Source organism: Camelus bactrianus, chromosome 7 (assembly GCF_048773025.1).
Source record: "Camelus bactrianus isolate YW-2024 breed Bactrian camel chromosome 7, ASM4877302v1, whole genome shotgun sequence".
Lineage (NCBI taxonomy): Eukaryota > Metazoa > Chordata > Mammalia > Artiodactyla > Camelidae > Camelus > Camelus bactrianus.
Window position 1 is genome coordinate 62360728 of NC_133545.1, and position 18291 is coordinate 62379018.

Below are 18291 nucleotides of genomic sequence, written 5' to 3' on the forward strand. Positions count from 1 at the left end.
TTGTTTGTTTGTGTAAAAAAAAAAACAATGAAATTTTTTCTAATCTTCTGTGCCTAAGTTCTTTTCATCTGCAAATGAGATGTTGATACTTACGTTATAGGGTTAGGGATAGGGCGTTTAAATACATAAACACAGAGAAAGTTTTTAGCACTGTGCCTGGCACAGGATTGTGCAACCATCACCACAATCTAATTTTAGAATATTTTCATTCCCCTCATGAAAGAATCCATACCCATTAACAGTCACTTCCCACGTCTCCCAACCCCCACTGCTCCTCATGCTAGGCAACCACGAGTCTGCTTTCTGTTTCTGTAGATTTGCCTATTCTGGCCATTTCATATGAATGGAATAAAACAATATGTAGTCTTTTGTGACTGGCTTCTTGCACTTAGCATCATGTTTTCAAGAATCATCCATGTTGTAGCATGTATCAATACTTTATTCTTTTTGTGGCTGAATAATATTCCATTTTATTTATGCATTACTCAGCTGATGAACATTTGGGTTGTTTCCACTTGTTGATTATTATCAGTATTGTAGGTGTGAACATTCTTGTACAAGTTTTTGTGTGGACATATATTTTTATTTTTCTCAAGTATATACCAAGGAGTGGAATTGCTGGATTACATGATAACTGTATGCTTAACGTTTTGCGAAACTGCCACTGTTTTCCAGAGTGGCTGCACTATAGTACAGTTCCACTAGCAATATAGAAGGGTTCCATTTTCTCTACATCTTTGCTGACATTTGTTATTGTCTGTCTCTTTAATTTTAACCATCTTTGTGGTATAAAGTGGTATCTCATGGTTTTGATTTGAATTTCTTTAGAGACTCATGATGTGAACATCTTCTCATGTGCTTATTGGCTCTTGTTATATCATCTTTGGAGAAATGTCTGTTCAGATCCCTTGCTTATTTTATTTTATTTTGTTATTTTCAGCTTTGTTGAGGTATAATTGAGAACTTTTGCCCATTTTTATAAATTGGGTTGTTTGTCTTTTTTATTATTCAGTTGTAAGAATTTTTTATATATTCTGGTTCTCTTATCAGTCTCTTATCAGTATCATATCACAATATGATTTGCAGATATTTTGTCCATTCTTTGGGTTGCCTTTTCATTTTTTGATGGTGTCCCTTACAGCACAAATGTTTTTATTTTTGATGAATCCAGTTTATCTATTTTTCTTCTATTGGGTGATTTGGGTGTCATATCTTAGATATCATTGCCTAACCCAGGTTCAAGAAGATTTACTCTTACTTTTTTTTCTATGAGTTTCATAGTTTTAGCTCTTATGTTTAGGTTTGTGATCCATTTTGAGTTTAATTTTTGTGCATTTTGTGAGGTAGGAGTCCAACTTCATTATTTTGCACGTGGATATCCAGATCTCCTCGCATCATTTGTTGAAAAGTCTGTTCTTTTCCCATTGAATGGTCTTGGTACCCTTGTTGAAAATCAGTTGAGTATAAACCTGAGAGTTAATTTCTGGATCCTCAATTCTATTCCATTGATCTGTATGTTTATCTTTATGCCAGTACTGCACTGTCTTGAGTGTCAAAGCCTATGGTTAAGTTTTAAAATCAAGAAGTGTGAATCCTCCAGTTTTTTCAAGATTATTTTGGCTCTTCTGGGTCCCTTGTGTTTCATAATGAATTTTAGGATCAGCTTGTCAATTTCTGCTAAGGAGTCTAGGATTTTGATAAAGATTGCATTGAAGCTATAAACCATTTTGGGGAGTATTGACTTTTAAAAATATCTGGTCATTCTAATCTGTGAGCATCTTTCCATTTATGTAGATCTCCTTCAGTTTCTTTTAACATTGTTTTGTAGTTTTCAGTGTACATCTTTTGTTAAATTTATACCTAAGTATTTTATTCATTTTGATGCTATTATCAATAGGATTGTTTTCTTAATTCCCTTGTTTTTGTGACATTATTTTCTTAAGCTGTTTTCTTGACCACCTCTGATTCATTCAGGGATGCTATTTTTCTTGTTGCATGTTATACCCCCAAGATTGGCCTCACTTGTTTACTTACAACTTCCCAAGCTGTTACTTAACCTTTGTCAAAACTCCAAGTGTGTGTTTCCAGTTGTTCACTGGCCATTACCAGCTGAATGTCACAAACATCTCAAATTCATCTCTTGTGGAGTGAACTCATTGATTACTCTTCAAATCTTTTCTTCTACTGTTTGGAAATAGCACCACCAACCTTGTTGCCTAAACCAGAACTCTGAAAATCATTCTAACCTTCCTTCCTTCCTTTAAGCATTTACATCCTAGTTGGTCACCAGATCCAGTGGATTCCATTTCCTAGATATCACTGTGGGAGTATACATTGATGCAATGTTCTATAAGGCCATTTGGATCGAGAACTTTTTTTAAGTGTATATATATATATTTTTTCTTTTAAAGTGTATATTTTGATTCAGAAAAGTGTATACCTTTAGATTTTTTGCAATGCTACTTAAAATAATTTATCATAAGGTAATGAGCCAATGTTACAAGAATAGAGAAATGGTTTAATAAATTACACATGTAACATAATTTAGTGCAATTTAAACATCGTTTTATATATATGTCTGTGTACACACATATAGAGGGAAACGTGAAAGCATTTGATACATTATTAATATACATTGTTAGTTTATTAAATTACAAAACATTTGTAAAGTGTGAATCTCATTTTGTTTAACAACAATTAAAAGTAAGCTCTAAAAGAGCAGGGATCGTGTCTCGTTGACCTGGATATCCCCTGAAGAGAGTGGGTGCTCAATGACTATTTGTTGGTGTGTTCCAGTTTTATCCCGCTACAGTCCAACTTCTATTCTGCAGTCAGAGTATTTCCAAGTGGTAAATCTGGCCATAGCTTTGCCCACTGTAAAGTCCTTTGGTTCTTGCCCAGTGCCCATAAGATAATTTCCAGACATCTTCGCCTAGATTACCAAACCCTTCGTAATTTTGCTTCTGTGTACTTTTCCAGCTCTTCTCTTGCCATTTTCCAAGATAATCACCAAGTCATGCCAAACTATCCACAATTCCTCAAACATGAATTTTCCTGCATACCTACATACCTTTGGACATGCCGTTCCTTCTGCCTGGACCATGCCAAACTTCCTTTGTTTATCTGGCAAATTCCAGCTCATCCTTGGAGACTCAGCTCCCCAGCCACTTCTCTAGGCACATTTGAGTTCCTCTTCTTTAGGGCTTCCTTAACCTCTTGAACTCTTTTACAACCCTTAATATATATGGGATAGACGTCCCTAGAGAGCTAGAGAGTTAGCAAAGGCAGGGACTCTATATTCTTTTGCGTTCCACTCATCTTACTGCTGAACGGACTCTTTCTTCTATATCTCCGTGTCAGGGCTTCCCAGTGTTGGTCTGAGGCCTGGTACCAATTTTCCGTCATCTGTGATGAAATTAGAAAAATAAGGGCCCTGTGGTGAATTTGTCAGAAAGCTAAATCTATTTACATTTTGGGTGTTAAAATGTGCTTTCTTTCTGAGACGATGTTGATAGTGGATGGCAGGGTCTATTTATGTCTTTAGTTGGCAGCCTTCTGTCAGAGCCCTACATTTGTTGGAAATTTTACAGGTCCCTGAAAACCAAAGGTCTGGGAACACTGCTGTATCTCATGAGGTGGCACCAAGTCCCCAAAGTCAAAAGCCTATGAGTCATCCTTGGCTTCTCCTCCTTCCTCATCCCTCCACCCCCGCCACATTCAGACACTTAGCAAGTCCTGCCAATTCAGCCTCCTAAATATTTCTGGAATCTGTACTCTCCTCTCTGTCCTTGCTGCCAATTCCTTAGGACAGGCCCTCTTTATTTTCCCTGTACAACTGCAGCAACGCGCTCCTTAAACTGGTCTTCTTGCCACTCTTCCCCTTTTATCTGTGTTCATCAGAATGAGCTATTTAAAAATCAAAAGTAGATGCCCGTTTTCCACGGGACACAACTTCCTTGTGGCACACAAGGGTTCTCTCCAGTGGGACTTCTTGCTGTCCCTTTGCTCACATCTTCTCTTGGTTTCCAGTGCCTTTTTTTTGTCACTTGTTTGGATAACTCCCAATGGTCCAAGACAGATCAGTTGTCACTTCTGCAAACGTTTTCCTAGAAGTCTGGGTTAGACTTCCCTCTTTATTACTCTTAAAATACCCTGCGAATCTCCAGATTAGTTGATACTCATCTTTTTACGTCTGCCATCCCACTAGACTCTGAAGAACTTAAGAAACTGTATTTTATCCTTTGATCTTTCTGTCCCCAGTACCCAGTACAATGCTAGAAAATGACAAACGTTGAATAAATGCTTGTTGGCTAAATGCATTTGTTCGCTGTAACGTTCAGATGTACACTGTAGAAGGTTCACTGACCACAGTGAGGGATGAGTGTAGGGAACCTCCGCAAGTTAGGGAGACAGAATAAAGACCCTCTGTAGAAGTTGAGGCATGAGTAATGAGTACCTAACCATGCAAAGTTGCTGTGGATGGAGAAACATTTGGATGGTGGACTTGGTGGATAATTGGATGTTTGGCAAAATGGAAGAATCCAGGATTATTTGAAGGCTTATGGGCTTTAAAAATTGGTTGGATGGTGTGGTTCACCAAAGAGGATGAACTCTGTTCCATATACTTTGAAACTGAGATGTTCAGAATACTGATTGAAGTTGTCCAAGAGGTAAATGGGTGTGAAGTTTGGGGAGAGAATTGTTTTGGAGAGATAGATGGGGGGTTTGTTTGCCAGCCCTTAGGTACTATCTGAAGCCATGAAGGAGATAATTGTCATTTGTTGCTGGTTGTGTTGTGGTAGTGGTGGGAGTTTGTTAGCTGAAAAGAAAATAGGACCATGAGACTCTAGATATTGAAGGTCCACATCAAGGAGGAGAGAAATGCCTATGAAGGTTTCTCATTGAAATCCTGGTTCTTTGTCTTATCAGTTCTGTCACTCTGGGCAAATTATCCTCTGAATCTCAGTTTCTTCATCTGCAAGTGAGAGTAATAATAATCACTTACTGTGGAGAGTGAAAGAACTCAATGAGTTTGCATTTGTAAAGTCCCCGATACATTCAGGTCCAGGCTCACTCTAGGGATTCATAAATGACAGATTAGAAAGAACATTCAAGAAAGTATTTCTCAGAACATGAGATGTTTCAGAACAAAGAATTAACGATTATGCTAGAGATGACAACATCTTAAACTTAATGAAAATCTAGTTTGAAATAATACTAACTTACATTCTCTTAGTATGTAATAGCTTTTTTCCTATACATCTCTATGTCTCTCCTCCTTTATGTTATTAGTGTCACAAGTTACATCTTTATATGTTATGTGGCTATTAACACAGATTTATAATTATTGTCGTGTGTATTTGTCTTTTTATCATATTAGGAAAAAAAAGTTTAAACCAAAATACAGTCATACTGGCTTTTATTTGCACCTGTGTAGTTGGTTCCCTTTGCCCGGTGGTCTTTATTTGTTCATACGGCTTTGAGTTACTGTCTAATGTCCTTTCATTTCAACCTGAAGGACTCCCTTTAGTATTTCTTCTAGGGTGGTTCTGATGGCAACAGACGCCCTCAGCTTTTGTTTATCTGGGAATGTCTTAACTTCACTTTCATTTTTGAAGGATAATTTTTCTGGATCTAGAATTTCTGGTTAACAGTTTTTTCTTTCAGTACCTGGCATTCGTCCACCCAGTACCTCCTGCCCCTCATTGGGTTTTGATGAGAAGCTGCTTGTTAATCTTACTGAGTCTCCCTTGCAGGTGATGAGCTGGTTATCTCTTGCTGCTATCTTTGCTTTTCAACAGTTTGATTTATAATATGTCTCAATCTCCTTGCTTCGTGTTTATGTGCCCAAAAAGCACTCAAATAAAGGATCACAATAAAGATGCTGAGTTAAATGGTTATAATTTAATGTCAATAATAATGACCATGGATCATTAATCAGTACAATATGATCAGTATGCTGTGCTTAAAAAGTCAAGAAAATGTTCAAGGCATGCCTCAAAGAATTCCATTAAAATTTTTAATTTTTAAAAATAGTTTGGGGGCTTAAGATGAGTAAGAAGTAGGTATCCAATATATTGACTGATGTGAAACACTCAACTGCCTGATTGATTCCCAGGATGAGCTGTTCCTATGATCTTTTGTAAAAGAAAAATTCTTCCTTGGAGAAGATACAGTTAACAACTATATTTACAAATTCTTACTTACTTTACTTTTTAATTGCTCTGAACACTATGAAGTATTTACCTTATTATCTGAAATATTGCTAAAACAAAGATCAAGCTCTAAAATAAAGTTGATGTATAGACACATTAAATCATAAATTAAAATATTTGCACATTTTTACAACTGAATAAAGCAACCTAATGTCAGATCCTTGAGTTTAGTAGTTGATAGAAATACCAGTTCTTTCAGCTTTTCCAACTGTGTTCTGTTTTCTAATCTTTTAATATAGTTTCCTGATGGTGTTCTTAAAATATATTTACAGAATTTTTTTCAGTTCTTAAAAAATCACTCCTGGAAATTTTTCTGGAATAGATCTAATTTTAAAATGTAAGATGTTAGATATTAATTTCGATAATGCCTTTAAAAAAAAAACATGCTTTCGTTACTTTGATTGTTTATAGCTTCTTGTATTAAAAAAGACAGTGAATTCTCAGTCAGGAGACCCAGATGCCTTATTCCTTGAGTTACTTTTGACATTCTGCACTCTCTTGGCCTGTGTGTCCTCATCTGTAAAACAACTGTATAGAGCCAGAGAATCTCTAAACCTCCCCATACTTATTAAATTCCATAATTCTGCCATGCAAGATTTTTTTTTTTTGGCTTTTATGGTGAACTTTAATTTGAAGATTTTGTGTGCTATTGTTGTTTCTCTTTTATTTCATGGTAACTCTGGTTCTTTTGACCTATTAGCCAGGTATCAGAAAAATAATTTTATTTTTCCCACATTCTTTTTTGTAGAGTTAGGCCATATTTTTGGGAGGATTAAAAATCACATACCTTCAATGAGGCAGTAAATCATGCATATTGGCTTTTTTTTTTCCTAGAACAAAATTAAGAATTTGAGTTAACATATTTAATTTTTAAAACCACCTTTTCAGAGTTGATGATCAGGGTTTTCTCATTAACTCAATGCAAAGTGGAAGAAAAGTATATGAGTGATGGAAAAAAACTTAAATGAGAAAAAAAAGTTATCCTTGTTTTTTAAACGGTGATTTTTTTTCCTTATTAAAAATTAGTTTCCTTATTAAAAATAAGTTTTCATTGTAAAAAGACCGGATAGGCAAATAGAAAATGCATTTCCATCTCATCACCTAGAGACAGCCATGGTTAGCATCTTGATTTATTTTTCTACCATTTTGTTTACATATGTGAAATCATACTGTATATATTCTTTTGAAACCTGAATTTTCCTTTAATAATGTATTATGTATGCTTTTCCATGTTCAGTAAATATGAATCTGTATCAGCATTTTAAGGACACATGACTTCATATGTAGATATAGCCATATTACTCTTCAAAAAGGTTTTTTTTTTTTTTAACCGGTTTGTGCTCCTACACTGACGTGAGCCCATTTTCACAAACCTGCACAAATGCTATGCTGTTTTTATCATTTAAACATTTTTGTGATTCAGTTTGAGGGCCTTAAATTGTATATCGCTGATGTTTTCATTACTGTTTCTTGAGGCTGTCTGTTACTATAGTTTAACATTTTCTCCTGAGTTTCTGGCCATTTATGGTTCCTTAAAAGGAACTAACTTCAGTGGTTGTTTAATGAGATGATAACCTAATCACAAGTACCTGCGTGAGTTAGTGCTGGGATAAATTTACTCACCTAGTAACGATGTGATTATGAAAGATTTTTCACTTACCATGTAGGTAAAATTTGGTTGGTTTTTTCTCTAAGACCCAGCAGACAGTCTTCATCACAGGCGGCTGCCTAGTTTTGGCTGATCCGTCGTTTTTCCTCAAGAGAGGCCCAAAGCTGGAGAACAGGGCTTTTACAGGTCAGAAATGGAGACAGAACTGAATGTTGAAAGTTGTCCAGAATATTCCTGCACTCTTTCTGACTCAGGCCAGAGCTGTTCACTTTGCTTTCAAAAATATCATTTAACTCATGTAATTTTGAGATTGAAATATCTTTTTCAGACTCTGCTAGGTGAATTCAAGCTCGTCATTTTCTAACCAGTCAAGGGAAGTACATAAGAGAAGAGGGTCTAGGAGATCAATGGCTTCAGCTTTATTTTATTTTTCCTGTGACTTTTCTGAACATTTAGTTTTTCCATCCAGCATGTAAAGCACATACTGGTATATTCAAGCTAAGCAAAGACATTTGGGAATTGGCATTACCGTAATACCTGTCAGCAGTGTGTCCTGTTTGCCAGAGAGAGGTCTCTGCCCCAGGTGCTGTGCTACATACAGAGGTAGGATGGCACAGTGGGGAGGAAGTCAGGCTCTGGAACCACACAGCCTGATTTCAGATCCTGTCTTCACCACGTACAGGGCCTGTGCCTTCAGCAAGCTGCTCCACCAATCTATTTCTTTTCTTCTCTTGTTTTGAAACAGCTTTACTGAGATATGCTTTACATCCCATCAGATACACCCCTGTAACTGTACAGTTCGGTGGTTTTTAGTATGCTTACTGAGTTGTGCAACCAACACCATGATCTAATTTTATTTTATTTTTTTAATTGATTTATAGTCAGTTTACAATGTTGTGTCAATTTCCAGTGTAGAGAACAATTTTTCACTTATACATGAACATACATATATCCATTGTCGCATTCTTTTTCACTGTGAGCTACCACAAGATCTTGTATATATTTCCCTGTGCTATACAGTATAATCTTGTTTATCTATTCTACATGCGCCTGTCAGTATCTACAAATTCATGATCTAATTTTAGAACATGTTATCACCCTAAAAAGAAAGCCAGTACCCATGAGCTGTCATTCTTCATTTCTCCTTTCCCTCCCTCCTCCCCCACCACCCCCAGCCCTCTGCAGCCACTAGTCTACTTTCTGTCTCTATGGATCTGCCTATTCTGGACGTTTCATATAAAAGGAATCATGCAACATGTGGCCTTTTGTGACTGGTTCCTTTCACTTAGCATAATCCGTTCAAGGTTTACCAATGTCATAGCATGTATCTATACTTTATTCCTTTTAATTACTAAATAGTACATTGGAATAATGGAATATTCCATTGTCAATAATACATGGAATAATGGAATAATATAATGGAATACATTGTGTGGAGGTACCACATTATATTTATCCATTTATCAATTGATAGACATTTGGGTTGTTTCTATTTTTGTCTTTTAGGACTGATGCTACAGTGAATATTAGTTTACCTACATCTGTTTCTTCATCTGTAAAATGAATATCATCTCATAGAGTTGTTATGAGGACTAAAAACACCAAAATACATAGAAGCAGTTAGTAGGGAGCAAACCAACAAGTGTCAGTCAGTAAATGTGAAGTGTTAGCGTGTGAGTCCTCATGTAACATCAGTTAGGAGATCTGGCTTACTCAGAGGGCCGCGCTTTCCTAATGACATCTCCGAAGAGCCTCTCTTTTACTTTGCTCCCGACTTTTCCCTGAGTTATAATTTGGAAAAGTTTAACTCAGTCAGTAGGCATTTATTGAGTGTGTGAGACACTGCCCTGGGTGCCCCGGGGAGTTAAAGGAAAATAAGAAGCAGAGGTTTGGAGAGAGGGCACTTCCAGTTTAAGGCTGTCTTTAGTTTGCTGATCTGTAGTCTCTGACCTGCCAGTAGGGTTTAGGACTTGGGGCCCCTGAGCGCCCCCTCACGCCAAATGCCACAGGTTTGGGGGTCTCTTCTTCTATTTACTCTTGTCAGGCCCTTATTTTGACCTACATATCTCTGTTTGTGAAGTGGCTGATTGCCTCTAACTGTTGTGTAAGGAAAAGGTTAAAACTAAGGTAATCATGTCTTGGTGGAGACTTTACCAGGTACAGGAGTCATGTCTCAGTCCTGTGCTGTGGCTGGGCTTGGTGAATGCTATTTCTTCTAATCAAGATGGTAATGGTCCTGGGGCGGGGAGAGGGTGGGTATAACTCAGTGGTAGAACGCATGCTCAGCATGCATGAGATCCTGGATTCAATCCCCAGTACCTCCATTTGAAAAAAAAAAAGAAAGAAAAAGGGAAAAAATCATAAAAAAAAAAAAAAATCCTGCGGTATGAACCAACTAAAGTGTAAAATAATAGTAAATTAGCATTAAAAAAAAAAAACCGTAATGGTCCCTGACTTTCTCAGGTGGCAGATTTCTTCTGCTTCTAGAGTTGACTTTATGTTGTTTTTGAACTTAAAAAACCATTTTGTCTTGAAACTGGACTCAGCAGAAGTGTCAACTCATCATTGTCCAGCTGCCTGCGTTTTCTTTCTCTTGACTTTGGGGAGACAGTGATCCACATGTGACTCAGTATTTTGCCCAGTAAGCTTGTCTGTCTGGGTTCTCTCTTTCCCTACTTTTTGTCCATAAAGTGCCTCTGAGGTCAGACCAGGAACCTCAAGTGGAACTCCTGGGAAGAAGCCACCTGGCTCCGTGGGAGAGAAGTTGTCTGCTCTGCCACTGTCAGTTCCTCTTTCCCAGTGGCTGTGCTCCTGGAGAGACCACCTAGAGTGAATAGTCTCCCAGCAGGTCCAGGAACTGGTACAGCACCTAGAGGGAACCCTAGTGCTACGTGCTTGAGCTGAATCCATTTTGTTTAACATGAAGATGTATTTGAGGTCAGATGTTGATATTTCAAAGTCATTTAATCATTTCAAAATGTTTATATCCTAAGATATCGTAGTTGTAGTAATAAAACCCAACTCTAACTGGGTAAGCAGGAAGGTGGCAATACTGGTTCACATAAATAATAAATCCAGGGGTAGGCTGGGCACAGGGCAGTCCAGGTGCTTAAGCGATGTTGTCCAGAGCCTCTTGCCTATCATCTCTCTGCTCTGACTCTCTTTGGTCTTGGCTGTATTCCATGGTGGGCTCACTGAAGTGGTGGCAAAGATGGCCACCAGCAGCTGCAGGCTTCTTTGTTGCCAGCTTGGTAATCCCAGAATAAAGAGAGCTCTACTTTCCCAGAAGTTCTAGTAGAATTCCTGGAACTGATTCTCATGGTCCTGTCCATCCCTGAATCAGTCATTGTCACTCTTTGTCCAGGGTGGGTTACATGCCATCCTGCACCTGTGCCCCTACGACGATGTTGCCTGAGTATGGGGAAGGAGTGGCTCCTCAACAGAAAATGAGGATATGGTTCCAGAAGCGGTAATGGATGTAGGAAAGGCAGACATCACAGACGTCTACTGTGATGGATGCAGGATGAATTTACTCCGATGTTGATATATAAAGTTTCATATGGTGTTTGTAGAATTTATTTGGAATAAATACATAGCCGTGTATCACTACTTGTAGTTTTACTCTCCCCCAACTGGATGTGAAGCTCTTAAAAACAGTACAGGTCTTAGATTTGTTGGAATCTCTAAAACTGAGTACAGTGCCTACACATAGTAGCTCCTGAGAAATGTTTACAGATGCTGCTGAAATGGTGATTTCCTCTAGCAACACACTCATTGTCGGTGGTAAGTAGTTCTGGAATTGTACCATTCAGTGCTAGTTGAGAATAACTGCACATGCAGTTTGTATTTAATGAGCAAAAAGAGAACACCCTGGCCAGTATCCAGTAGTGTGTAGGGTTAGTGGGATATGTGAATAAATTTGGTGCATGCAAGTTATAGCCACAGTATGTGCTTTATGAACTATCGAGGAAGAGACCACAGATTTTTTTTTAATTCTTCTCAATTCCAAAGTCTGGCTGTAGTTCAAATAAACTTTGTTTAGCATCCCTAGGTAGCTGTGCCAGACATCTCATAGCCCTTGGACTATTTGATGTCCAGACATTCAAGAGTATGAAAAAAAAGTAACAGGGAAAAAAACTCCTTATAGAACTTCCTGTGACAGGTCAGAGTTTAATCACAGCAAATAATACAGATTTCCCTTTTATTATAACCACAATAGAAAGGCAGGGTTTGTGTTTACAGAGCATGTTGTTTGGGAGACCTTTGTAAATTGTAATCTTTGGAAATCCCAAACCTATTGGATGCAATCCCATCCATTAGATGAAGACAACTTGCCTATGCAGTAGATCCAGAATAGCGAGTTAAATGGAGAACACGAATAGGAAGCAGTCATTAAGAATTACAATGGGTAGGATGCAGAGTTAATTCGTGGAGATATTTTGTTATGAGATAATTACATCACTAGGACAGCTGGAAAGCTGAGTGCTGTGCTGGACGGCAGTGCTTGCTCTCTGCCCTGCAGCTGAGGGGTCAGGACAATAGAGACCTGGAGAGGACTGACTTTATGGGATATTTAGGGGCTTGGCTGACTTAATCATGAAATGATAATGACCTATCTGCCTTTTTTGAATTGTGTTTTGTGTAGCTAAACTTGATTCACAGACTCCGCGAATGCTGAGAACCACTTTTCCCTTCTACGTTTTGAACATTCACTTGGATCACATTAAGCTAAGCTCTAATGGATAAACATTGAATGGTAGTTTTCATTTCCTCTAAAAGTCATCGGAGATATTTTTGTTCATATTCAACACAGTGTGATTATATTTCTTTTATGGAACTGTAGTCATGCAGTCACTGAAATGATACTGTTGTCGGTTTACTGCATAGCAAAAAACTAAAAACGTTTTAGAAAGTTTTAAGATGTTGGTCAACACAAGGAATCAAACAGTTGAAGTTATTTTCCTGTGTTTATGTTCAAATGTTCAGACCTGTCTGGCTCTTTTGTTTTGCAATTGTAGGGGTTATAGGCAGCCTGGCCACATTCCTCATTGATTTATATAAGTATATTACAGATCACTAACCTCCTGCCAAATACCGGGAATTTCAGTTCTTGTTTAGCACAGTTACTCTATGTGAGACTTATTTGTTATATTAAAGCATCTATCTTCTCTTTATTGTCCACCAAAGTGATTATTATTTGCTTTGGGGTAATTCCAGATGGAGTCACTGTAGACAAGAAAGCATCATAAATATTATGTTCTAAGATTCCTAAGATTAGTGTTTATCGCTGTTGATTCAAAATGCATTTTCTACTCATTATGACTAATGTAACTTAATTTTACCATGATAGTGTTTACTAAACAGTTAAGTCAGACAAAATTTCATGGCTTATTATTGAGTAATATTTCCCAAATTGTCTTCTGTGGAGCGTTGGGTCTATAGGATGTTGATGGCCAGCGCTGGAACCCAGAACCTACAGGTTCTTCTGGGACTCCTATTTCCCTTGATGTCACTCTTGAATTTCTAAGAAGACTATAAGGTGTTTCATTTCCTAGATGAAATTGATAACGGCACCTTAAAAAAATTAAAAAGATTCTCTTCTTGAACCAGCATGAGCCGCTTCTACCGAACACTGTTCTTTTTGTAGCCTGGAAGAATGTGTAATTCTATATATTAAAATTTATACAAGAATGTTCTATTCTATGTCTCTTTAAGTATGTGTCTTTAAATGTATATCTTTAAAACTCCATTTTTTAAAAAATTGCCAATTAAAATTAGTGCATTTTTCTCCCTGGCTTATCATGTAGAGCAATGAGCAGTGGCTTCAGGGAGCTTGCCTTGGCATATCTCAGGTGTGGGGTCTGGATGCGGCAGGTGGCAACAATGCTTCTTAATATTTTGAAGAGAGTGATATAACTCTGAGGAAAATAACTTGGGTGGGTTAGATGTTATTCTTGAATTGTGTCACACAGAGTGTTTGAAAACGGCTTCAGCGAGATGAAGCAACACAGCCTGCTGCCAGGGCTGTTAGGTAACAGACAACGGTTTGGGAGCAGGTGACCTTTGGGTTTAGCTGTGTTTTATGATCGCTTCATTCTCCAGTTATGTCTCTGTCAAATTTTTTTTTCTTTTGGAAATTACCAAAATGTCTTACGTGTTACAAATCATACATGCAGTAAGAACTGGAGCTATTAAAATCTTTGTTGACCGGAGGCAGTGATAAACAATATATATATTCTTTTTACTAAGCAAAAGTATTAATTATGATAGAAAATATTTTTAAAGTAATGTTTAAGAGGCACAGCTGTAATGATGCAGTTCCCATGTTTGTATTTGTTTTAGGACAAACCATTTTTAGTTCATTGCTGTTTTACTTTATTACAAAAATAAAAGCAACAGATAAAAAGAAGTTCGGTGATTGTGGAACTCCTTTTTCTTCTTCAAAAGGAAGGAAAAAGTAAAGCTGTTGAAGTATGTTGGTTTAATGGAAAGAAGATGGTTCAAAGGAGTCTATGAATAAATGGTAGTTACCTTGAATTACCAAATTGATAGAGTTGTTTTCATAAACTACCCAGCTGTCAGACCCATGCATGACAGCAATCGTATTTTTCACAGTATGGCACGCATATGACTTATGGCATTATTTTTGTTAATTAGGAGTTTTTACTTTATCAGAATAATTTTTCAGAGTAGGTCACATTAGTGGTTTGAAGACCTTAGAAATTTGGAGAAAAATTAAGCTTAGAATTAGATGGCTAAAACTTAGTAGTCAGAATATTTGGAAGTAGATAAATGTAAGGAAGAAATTCAGTTGATCTTAATTGACTTTAATGGAGTTATAGAACTTATCCCAAGCTGCTCAAAATTAAAAAGGAGCTTGGATCTGGCAATGAAGTATGTGTGGTCGGTGGTGGTCACCCCATCTGATTTAATTTAATTATAGTGTTCTTAAGTTTCTTTTGAAAGTTCAGTTTAGATTTACAGAGAAGTACCAAATGTTGTGGGGCCCATTTAGCTCAGAAATGCAGTAGGGTGGCATGGTGACCAGCTAGGCATTAAAAATTTAACAGAGGTAATATACAAAGTGGATAATTGAGAGTCAACCCTGCATTTTAGTAATTGAGTTATATGCACATTTATAGTTAGTTTCTTTGAAGAAAGTGGTATTTAATTTTTTTAATGAAAGAATATAATATGAATAGCACTTTTATTAGCCTTTTCTTAGTATTTATATTACATTCTTGTCAAGAAATTTAGTTACAGCTTGTTTATGGGTGGTTTGTTTAATTCTTCAAATGTTCGGTGAGCATCTCCTGTACAGATAGTATTGTATGTCTGTTGAAACTAAAGTCAAGTCTGTCATTTGGCTTGAAAATTCTTTTGACTACTGAAAGCTTTGTTTTTTAAACTTTAAATTTTGAATTAGTTGTAGAATTTTATGGGAGAAATTGAATTCGCCCATCCAAACATAATTATAGCTTGCCAATCTGTCTTTATCATTTAAGGATAATATAGTTTACCAATGCAATTTTTGCCCTCCTGCCCCCAAAAAACAAGTTAAAATTCCACAGTTTTGATTAGCATGAAAATTGGAATTTTAAAACTAGGAATGTATGCCTTTTCCAGAGAAGTGATTTGATTCAGCAGGAGAAGGCTCCCTTAGAAATAAACCAAATTTCTCCATATTCCATCATAATTATTTTCATAGGCGTGATTATAACACCTTAAATTCCAGGAAAATGTAAGTTGAAGAGTCCAGCATCGCCCAAGAGTGCTCAATCTCTCTCTTTAAGAATTCTTTCACTGTGAGCTAAGAACCATATTTTTCTTCATCAGCAAGTTCTACCTAAGATCTTAACTGAGGAAACTCTTCAAGCAGACATTCTCACATTGCAGTCGTGGTGCTTTCTCTTTGCTGGCCTGGATTTTGTCACCACTTACCAAGTACTCCTCTCCTGAACTTTCATATTGATATTAAAGTATCAGAGCCTACTAGGTATCCTTACATATTATCACAAGGAACAATCGATCCTGGCCTTTCTTTTTTTTTTTTTTTTCCTAATTGCATGATCACATTGAGGGATATGTGTGAGATTTACAGGTTACTTCTTTGCTTATTGCCACCTACTTAATACCTCTTTCTTTTTCCTTTTAGGTTGTTCGATGTGTGCACAGTGTCACGAACAGACAGAGAAACCAAACTAACACTAGTGTTTGAACATGTTGATCAAGACTTGACCACTTATTTGGATAAAGTTCCAGAGCCTGGAGTGCCCACTGAAACCATAAAGGTAAGAAGAATCATCTCTCTGCCTGGTCGAACAGTCACACAATTATAGTCTGTTAAGCACTGGCATTCTTTCCTTATGGAAACTGCCAGAATTAGAGCCTTTGGAACTCAATATATGTCTAGTAGAACTAAGTGAGATGTTTGAAGAATGTAATATAATTCCAGTTCATTCATTTTAGGGTTCAGTGGAAAAACTATTATAATTACTGGAAAATACCTATTTGTACATTATCTAGCCCTAACCTTAGAAAGTATAGTGTAGTAAATAGAGCTCAGTCTTTTTCTGATGGTTCATGGACTCTGAGAGATATAATTTGAAACATCATTCGTGAGTACATTGAATGTTACAATTGTATCCTGGCCCCAGGACATACCTATGCTACGTAAATCTGAAATATTGGTTGTTAGGCCCTTCTTTCTCCATTTTTCTCTCATTCATAGAACATTTATAGGAAGCCTAAGTGCCAGATAGCATCTCAAACTCTTGAGATTCAAAGATGACTTCAGGCACCTGGGAGGTCAGCAAGCTTGGTGGAGTATATTGACTAGAATTCTTTTCTTCCTTTAAGTCTGGTAGGAAAAGCAACTTACAAAATTTTGCTGTTCTTACTTCGTTCTGCTTAATTGAACTTCCCAGTAGATCTTTTCGATCGATGCATATCACATGAGGTCTTCACAGCCATCTTTTTGTTTTTGTGAATTAGATGACTTAGGTAAACAGATCCTTCACCTTACCATTCCTTGTGTGGAAATGAGTTACAGAGTTCGGCATCATTTTAGATACGAGTTAATAGCTGAAAACAGTTTATCTTCCGAACAGAGTAAGAAATGTCTTTTAGTGATAGTTAGATGGTGTTTCCAGATACTGATAATTTAGAACTTGACATACTGAATGATTTATTTCTTTGGTTTTAGGCTGATATTGAATTTATTTTCTCCCTTCTGCCTTTTATAAAAGAGTATGGTGCTCAGGAATGGTCTTATTGCTTCCTGAATAGTTTCAAGGACATGAAGGGCCTTTACATGAAGATATTTCTAATTACCTGTTCTTGGTTCTTTTCTCTTCTTTCTCTTCGTCCCTCTTTCCGCTTGAATTCTATTCCAATCCTGTGGCTTTAGTTCTCTCCTTTATAAGTTTGTCCAAAATACCATGTTCAGTATGCAGGGCAGGGCGCACTCTACTCTCTGGCCAGGTCAGACTAATCCCCATCTTCTTGGTGTGGTTGCAGTTTCCTCGCCCTATGGCCTTCCTTCTCATTGCCATTTCTTTCCTCTCTCCACCAATAACTATCTGCTTAAATTGTTCAAAGCCCACCACAGATACCAGTCTACCAACTTTTACAGCTGGGTGTAATCTCATTTGTCTTAGAACTTACTCTACATGTCTGTCCCTCTTTATCATATTTTCTGTCTTTTATTGTGATTATTTGTGTCCATATCTTAACCTACTCATCCATCTTTGTATCCTGACAGTCCCTACACAATGGTTTCTATACTTAGGTACTCAGTAAAATAAGACATGTTGCCAACTTTTCTTCAAATTAATTGAAAATTATTTTTAAAATGACTGCCAACAGCTTAAACATAGACTGTCAAAATAAGCATTGGATTTTTCTGATTTATTTCTAGATTCAAAAATTTCATTTGGGGGAGATCACTTTTTTTTAAGCATCAGGACAGGGTAACCATATATTTACACCATACATTACCACCTGCATAGATCGTTGGAGCTTTACATTAAATTCTCCTAGGATGTTAAAGGCTGCTGAGTAGAAAGATTTACAGAAGTATCTGCGGTTAAAACGATTGATAAACCAGAGTGGTATGCTTAAACTAAGGCTTGGTTAGGCAAGAGGAGAAATGAAGTCAGGTGGGGGAAATTCCCAAGGGTAGGGGTGGAGCGGTAAGCAGAATAAAATGAGGTACCGGCAGAAGGGTGGCCACCAACGTGGGGTAAAGGAGAGGACGGGAGTCATGGAGTGGCCCAGCCAGGGTTGGGGAGGAGGGGGTTGGTGCTTGTCAACAGGTCAACTTTTAACAAGGTGACTTGTTAAAAGTATTTCTGAGCTTTTCTTCTATCTTCAGGGAAAGGGAGTATCACTTTATTCTGTGTTGAACAGCAGATTCTCTTGGGGTCTGTTAAATTTCTTCAGCCATCAGGGCAACACCCCCACAGG

At 37.3% G+C, this 18291-nt stretch overlaps 1 protein-coding gene across 6 annotated transcripts in view; it reads left to right on the forward strand.

Moving 5' to 3' along the window:
* CDK6 (cyclin dependent kinase 6) overlaps positions 1-18291 on the forward strand; it is a 215676-nt gene that overhangs the window by 39196 nt on the left and 158189 nt on the right. For all 6 annotated transcript variants that reach the window (XM_074367496.1, XM_074367501.1, XM_074367500.1 and 3 more), the window contains exon 3: positions 15980-16115. In XM_074367496.1, the coding sequence (XP_074223597.1) occupies positions 15980-16115 (136 nt within the window). The remainder of the gene's footprint in view (positions 1-15979; positions 16116-18291) is intronic.